Source organism: Propithecus coquereli, unplaced genomic scaffold, assembly GCF_000956105.1.
Source record: "Propithecus coquereli isolate 6110/MARCELLA unplaced genomic scaffold, Pcoq_1.0 Scaffold193, whole genome shotgun sequence".
Lineage (NCBI taxonomy): Eukaryota > Metazoa > Chordata > Mammalia > Primates > Indriidae > Propithecus > Propithecus coquereli.
The window spans coordinates 1,019,662-1,026,906 of NW_012144190.1; the positions used below are offsets into that span (position 1 = coordinate 1,019,662).

General features: G+C 36.7%; 1 protein-coding gene across 1 annotated transcript in view; it reads left to right on the top strand.

The window, feature by feature from the left end:
- Positions 1-5,170: 5,170 nt before the first annotated feature.
- LOC105809251 (NACHT, LRR and PYD domains-containing protein 4-like) overlaps positions 5,171-7,245 on the top strand; it is a 79,608-nt gene continuing 77,533 nt past the window's right edge. The window contains 1 exon segment of the mRNA XM_012643003.1: positions 5,171-5,450. Within this exon segment, the coding sequence (XP_012498457.1) occupies positions 5,171-5,450 (280 nt within the window).

Here is a 7,245-nt window from a genome sequence, read left to right on the forward strand (position 1 = left end):
GCATTTGTTGTTTTGGGATTTTTTGATAAAGGCCAATCTCACTGGGGTTAGCTTATGGTAAAATTTGTTTCCTTATCCAGCATGTCATTTCACTTAAAATCACAATTTCCAAGAACCTAGCAACAGCATTAAGTGAGGACATACTTATATTTAGCTGCATCTATATTAAGCTCAATGTGAGTGCATTAGTTCTAATCCCTATCACATGGTTCCTTATTGTCTTCCTCCTTGCTTATGTGTAACTTCCCACTCCAACAGTAAGAAACCCAGCTCCCACGATCTGCCATCCACCTGTTGATTTATTCATACCCACTGTACCTGGGTAGTAGTTTAAGAATTGTTAAACTGTAACTCTGCAGTAGACAACTTTACCAACCAGGGCATGGTGCTTACATACATTTCCTTTTGTCTTTCATCCTACACTCTCCACTCATTTCCGGAGTTGTTTAGGTTACCACCCTTTGTCCCTCTGACCCCTTTCAGTGAGGCTATGTCACATATTAATACTTGTGATACAGTTACATTTTTGTCACTATTTGCATTCTGTCCTGGGGTCGCTGGATCTCCTCATTGTTGTTTCTTTTAGTACGAACACATCAAGTCTTACTGTGTGTTGTAGGATCTATGGGGTTGACAGATGCATGGTACCATATATCCACCACTACAGTGCTGTACAGAGTGTTTTTGCTGCCCTAAAATAGTCCCCTATGCCTCCCTTGTTCACCCCTCCTCCTGTCCGTGGGTCATGGGACACCACTAATCTTTTTACCATTTCTGTAGTGTTGCCTTTTCCAGGATATTATATGAATGGAATCATGCAGTGTGTAGCCTTCCAGACTACCTTCTTTCAATTTGTGATATGTACTGAAGATTAATCTATATTGTTGCCTGGGTTTATAGTTCATTTCACTGTTGAATAGTATTCCATTGGATGGGTGTACCAAAATTTGTTTATCCACTCATCTATTAAACGACATTTTGGTTCCCTTCATTTTTTTCGATTATGAGTAAAGCTGCTATAAACATTCATGTGTAGTTTTAGTACAGGTAAGTTTTCAAATTAATTGAGCAAATATTTAGGAAGATGATTACTGGACTGTATGGCAAGGATATTAGCCAAATTATCGTCTGAAGTGGCCAGAGCATGCAATTCCATCAGCAAGAAAGCCATTTCAATACATGTATCATGGTTTCTCATCTTCATTTTAATTTTAATTTTCCTAATGACAAATGATGTTAAACATCTTACAATATTTCTATTTTCATCTGTATATCTTCCTTGATGAGGTATCTGTTCAGATATTTTCCAATTTTTTAGTGGGTTATTTTATTCAGTTTTCTAAAAAATACATTTAGTGGGTACAAGTTGAATTCTGTTACATGTATAGTGACGTAGTCTGGGCTTTTAGTGCGTGTATCACCTGAATATCTGCTTTGTTGAAGACAAGTTGGTTGTAGCTGTATGGTTTTATTTCTGGGTTGTCTATTCTGTTCCATTGGTTTATGTCTCTAGCTTTATACCAGTATCATGCTGTTTTGGTTACTATAGGCTTGTAGTATAATTTGAAGTTAGGTAACATGATGCCTCCAGCTTTGTTCTTTTTGCTTAGGATTGCTGTGGCCATTCAAGCTCTTTCTTGGTTCCATATGAATTTTAGTATTGTTTTTTTCTAATTCCATCAAAAATGTTGTTGGTAGATTGATAGGCATTGCATTGAATCTATAGATCACTTTGGGCAGTGTGGTCATTTTAACAATACTGATTCTTCCAAGTGGTGAGCATGGGATGTTTTTCCATTTGTTTGTGTCATCTACAATTTCTTTAATCAGTGATTTGTAGTTCTCCTTGTGGAGATCTTTTACCTCCTTGGTTAAATATATTCCTAGGTATTTTTTTTTTTTTGGTTCTTGTAAATGGAATTGCATTCTTGATTTGGTTATCAATTTGGTTATTATTGGTGTATACAAATATTATTGATTTATGTATGTTGATTTTATAACCTCAGACTTTGCTGAACTCGTTTATCAAATCTAGGATTCTTTTTTTTTTTTTTTGAGACAGAGTCTCACTGTGTTGCCCGGGCTAGAGTGCTGTGGCGTCATCCTAGCTCACAGCAACCTCAAACTCCTGGGCTCAAGCAATCCTTCTGCCTCAGCCTCCCAAGTAGCTGGGACTACAGGCATGCACCACCATGCCCGGCTAATTTTTTTCTATGTATTTTTAGTTGTCCAATTAATTTCTTTCTATTTTTAGTAGAGACGGGGTCTTGCTCTTGCTCAGGCTGGTTTCGAACTCCTGAGCTCAAACAATCTGCCCGCCCCAGCCTCCCAGAGAGCTAGGATTACAGGCGTGAACCACCGCGCCCGGCCTCAAATCTAGGATTTTTTTTGATAAGTCCTTAGGGTTTTCAAGATATAAGATCATATGATCAGCAAACAGATAATTAGACTTTTTGTTCCAGTCTGGGTGCTCTATATTTTATTTTCTTGCCTGATTTCTCTAGTTAGGACTTCCGGTACTATGTTGAATAGAAGTGGTGGCAGTGGGCACCCTTGTCTTGTTCCAGTTATTAGGGCGAATGCTTTCAACTTTTCCCCATTCAGTATGATGCTGGCCATGGGTTTGTTGTACATGGTCTTTATATTTTGAGGTATGTTCCTTCTATGCTGAGTTTTTGAGTTTTATCATGAAGGGTGTTGGATTTTATTGAATGCTTTTTCTGCATCTATTGAGATGCTCGTATGTTTTTTTCTGTTTAATTCTGTTTATGTGGTGAATCACATTTATTGACTTGTGTATGTTGAACCATCCTTGCATCCCTGAGATCAGAATCACTTGATGGTGATGAATTATACTTGTGATGTACTGTTGTATTCAAATTGCTAGTATTTTGGTGAGGATTTTTGCATCTATGTTTTTGAGGAATATTGGTCTGTAGTGTTACTTTTTGTTGTGTCCTATCCTAGCTTGGTATCAGGGTGACACTGGATTCATAGAATGAGTTAGGGAGGATTCCCTCCTTCTCAATCTATTAGAACAGTATCAATAGTATTGGTACTTGTTCTTTGTATGTCTGGTAGAATTTAGCTGTGAATCCATCTGGTCCTGGACCTTTTGTTGTTAGGAGATTTTTAAATTACTGATTCAATCTTGTTACTCATTGATCTATTCAGGAATTCTGGTTCATATTGGTTCAATCTTGAGAGGTTGTATGTTTTCAGGAATTTATCCATTTCCTCTAGGTTTTGTAGTTTATGAACATATAGTAGTTTTTAATAGTCTCTGATCTTTTGAATTTCTGTGGAATCGGTTGTAAGATCTCCCTTTTCATTTCTGATTGTGTATTTTTGGATCTTCTCTCTTTTCTTGGTTAATCTAGCTAATGGCTTATCAATTTTATCTTTTCAGAGAACCAATTTTTCATTTCATTGATTCTTTATATTTTTTTTGGTCTCTATTTGTTATTTCTTTTCTTCTGCTAACTTTGTGTTTGTTTTTTTCTTGTTTTTCTAGTTCCTTCAGTTGCAATGTTAGGTTGTTAATTTGTGATTGTTCTGCTTTTTTGATGTAGGCATTTAATGCCATAAGTTTCCCTTTTGGTAGTGCTTTTGCTGTATCCCACAGGTTTTGGTATGTTGTGTTTTCATTTTCATTCATTTCAAAAATTTTTAAAATTTTCATCTTTATTTGTTCATTGGCCCAGTGATTGTTCAGGAGCACGTTGGTTAATTTCCATGTATTTGTATAGTTTCTCAAGATCCCCTTTGTATTCTACGTTTATTCCACCGTGGTCTGAGAAGATGCTTTATATGATTTTGATTTTTTTTTTTTTTTTTTACATTTGTCAAGACTTCTTTCGTGGCCTAACATAGGACCTATCTTGGAGTATGTTCCATGTGTTGATAAAAAGAATGTATATTTTGTAGTTGTTGGGTAGAATGTTCTGTAAATGTCTGTTAAGTCCATTTTGTCTAAAGTCCAATTTAAGTCTAATGTTTCTTTGATGATGATCTGTCAGGTGCTGTGAGTGGGATGTTGACATCCCTTACTATTATTGTGCGGCTGTCTATTTCTTTAGGTCTAGTAATAGTTTTTGAATCTGGGTGGTCTGATGTTGGGTGCATATATATTTAGGATTGTTGTATCCTCTTGCTGAATTGATCCCTTTATCATTATATAATAGCCTTCTTTGTCTCTTTTTATTGTTTCTAATTTGAAGTCTGATTTATCTAAGTATGGCTACTCCTGCTCTCTTTTGGTTTGGTTTGCATGGAGTATCTTTTTCTACCCCTTTACTTTCAGTCTCTGTGTGTCTTAAGGTGAGTTGCTTGTAAATGGCATATAATTGGATGGGTTTTTTAATCCATTCTGTCAATCTATACCTTTTAAGTGGAGCACTTAATCCATTTATGTTCAAGGTTAATATCAATATGTGAGGCTTTGTTCTTCTCATATTGTTAATTGTTTTCTAGCTGTATAAATTCTTTTTATCTGTCTTTTTGTCTTTGTGAGTTGCTGAACTTCTGTAATGTTGCCATTTAATTCTTTTCTCCTCCTCCTTTATGTGATTGTTTTATTACACCTTTGACTTTTGTATTTTAATGTGTTTTTGTTATGATATTTCCATGTGTAACACACCTTTGAGCATTTCCCATAGGGCTGTGAAGTCTATGTCTGGCTTAATTTTTTTTTTTGTTTTGCATATGGGCCTCCAGTTGTTCCAGCATCTTTTGTCAAAAAGGCTATGCTTCTTCATTGTACCTTTGTCAAAAATCAATTGACTATGTTTGTGGTGGCATGCCTTCTCTGTTATTTACTGAGAAAAATGTAATTTCCCACGACTTGAAAGTAAGTCTGTATTTGCCCTGTATATTGAGGATATGTCAAGAGACTATAGGTTAGGATTCTTATATCTTCTGGGTTATTTCATCTATTATTGAGTTTTTTTCAGTTATCACTATTTCAATGACCATTTCAATAAGAATGTGACATCAGTCTAGTTAAAGAACTTCCTGTCCTCATCCCCATGCCCCCAACACTATCAAAAAAATAATCTCACTTCATTCATTTTGAATAACTTGGTACTACCCCAAATTTTCCACAGGTTTTATTTTTTTCTTGTTCCTGGTAATTATCTCTCTGAAGATTGGTATCTGTGCCCTGGACGAGATGGCATCATCTTTCTTTTCTGATTTTGGGCTTATATGGTATCTAGAGGAGCTCAAGAAGGACGAGTTCAGAAAATTTAAGGAGCACCTCAAGCAAGAGACTTTGCAACTTGGACTCCGGCAAATTCCCTGGACCGAAGTGAAAAAGGCCTCCCGGGAAGATCTAGCAAACCTGTTGCTCAAGTGTTATGAGGAAAAAGAAGCATGGAGTATAACCTTAAGGATCTTTCACAAGATCAGTAGACAGGATCTCTGCGATAAGGTCCTGAGGGAGCGTACAGGTGAGTAAGTCTCTGGGGAGGGGCCAAGGCTTCTTACCATGAAGATCACCTCATAACTTTGGTAAATGGTCTCTAATGCCTGCCTACAACAGGGACAGAGTGTTCTATGGAAAATAGTATCCTTGTAGGTGGGAAATAGCTTCTTTTAGACCTGGTGGGTTTTGTGGCAAAATGTAGGTGGATAATATGTCCTAACCTGTATTGTACCTCTATCTGTGTCACCAATAATTTTACTCTAAGCTGAGAACTTGCATCCTAGCCAGAGACTCTAAGGTGAAGTTGTAGCATAGAAACTCTGGACTTGGCCCAGTCACAATAGCAGTTAACACCTGCTGTAGACCGTACAATGAACTGGGGTTAACCGATGTAATCGTGTGTGTTCAAAACAGCCATAGAATGCCAGTGCTTAATAAGATTTCTAAATCATTGTCATGTATGTATGTATTTTAACATTGAACAAGCAGAAGTTCATGTCAGGGAAGCTATGATCTAGAAGCAATATAGTCTTAAGGGTCACATTTGCATTTATCCTGGTATAAGATGTTACTGTTCCTTTACATATTTGAGATATCAATGGCAGAAGATAGCTCTTCTGACTTACTGTTAGATTTTTTTTTTGTCTTTGATGTTCAGCTATCTTACTGTAATATGCCTAGACGTGGCTTTCTTTGTATTCATCCTGCTTGGGATCCTCTGATATTCTTGCATCTGAGGTTTAGTAACATTTCAGCTCTCAATTTCAGCCGTTATCTGTTTAAATATTATTTCTATCCCATTGTTCTCTCCCTTCTGGGACTCCAGTTATACCTTTATAATTGGTATAATTAGACCTTTATGTGCCATGTGTCTCTTTTTTCTACATTTCTTATCGCATTGTCTCTGTGCTTTAGTCTGGTTATTTCTAATTTTTTAAACTCTCTAATTCACTATTTGGCTGTTTCTAATCTGCTAATAAACCCATTTATTGATTTCTCAGATTCAGTTAACATATTTTATTTATGCAGTTTGCTCTTGTTTTTCACAGACTTCCATCATTTCTGGAACATCAACTCTTTCTTCTATGTTATTGAACATCTTAAATTATTTTAAAATCTGAGAATTTGGACATTTTACAGGTCTTTTTCTACTGCTGCTTTTTCTCCTTCTTTTTGCTCATATGGTCTCCTGGTATGCCTGGTAATTTTGAGTGCCAGATTTTGAATAGGAGCCATTGAGGAGGTTATCGGGATGCTGTAAGATATCTGTTTTCCAGATAAACTGGAATTGCTTCTGGTAGCAGTTAGGGGAATAGTTCCTTCATATGAGGATTGAAGTAATTCAAAGATAGGCTTTGTCTTTGCAAGGGATAATCAGTTTCTAGTTTCTTTTCCCCAGACCTAATCATTCAGCATCCCAGCTGAAAGCCTGAAGTGTTTAACAGTACCCGTCATCCTTGGCATGTGTTCCTCATCTATTGTAGCCCAGCCCCTGGAAACTGCTAGAGTTTGGCCTGACTCACTAGTCTCTTAGTCCTTAATGTCTGCTCAGCTTCCTTAGAGGCAAATGCCTCGTCCTCTCCTCGTCCTCCTCTGTCTCCTTGATCTTGACTCCTCAGGCCGTTCTGCTTTCATTCCTCAGTGATTTCCAATACTTTAAAAAAAATATATTTTGCCCATCGTTTCCAATTGTTAGTTGGATGGTTGGTTTGAAATAAGATAGTTAGAGAGTTTCCATTTTTGGCCATGCTAGTCTTTTCTTGCATAGCTTCTTGATTTGGAACATTACTCAGAAAAACTCTCCCCATTCCAAATTAAAA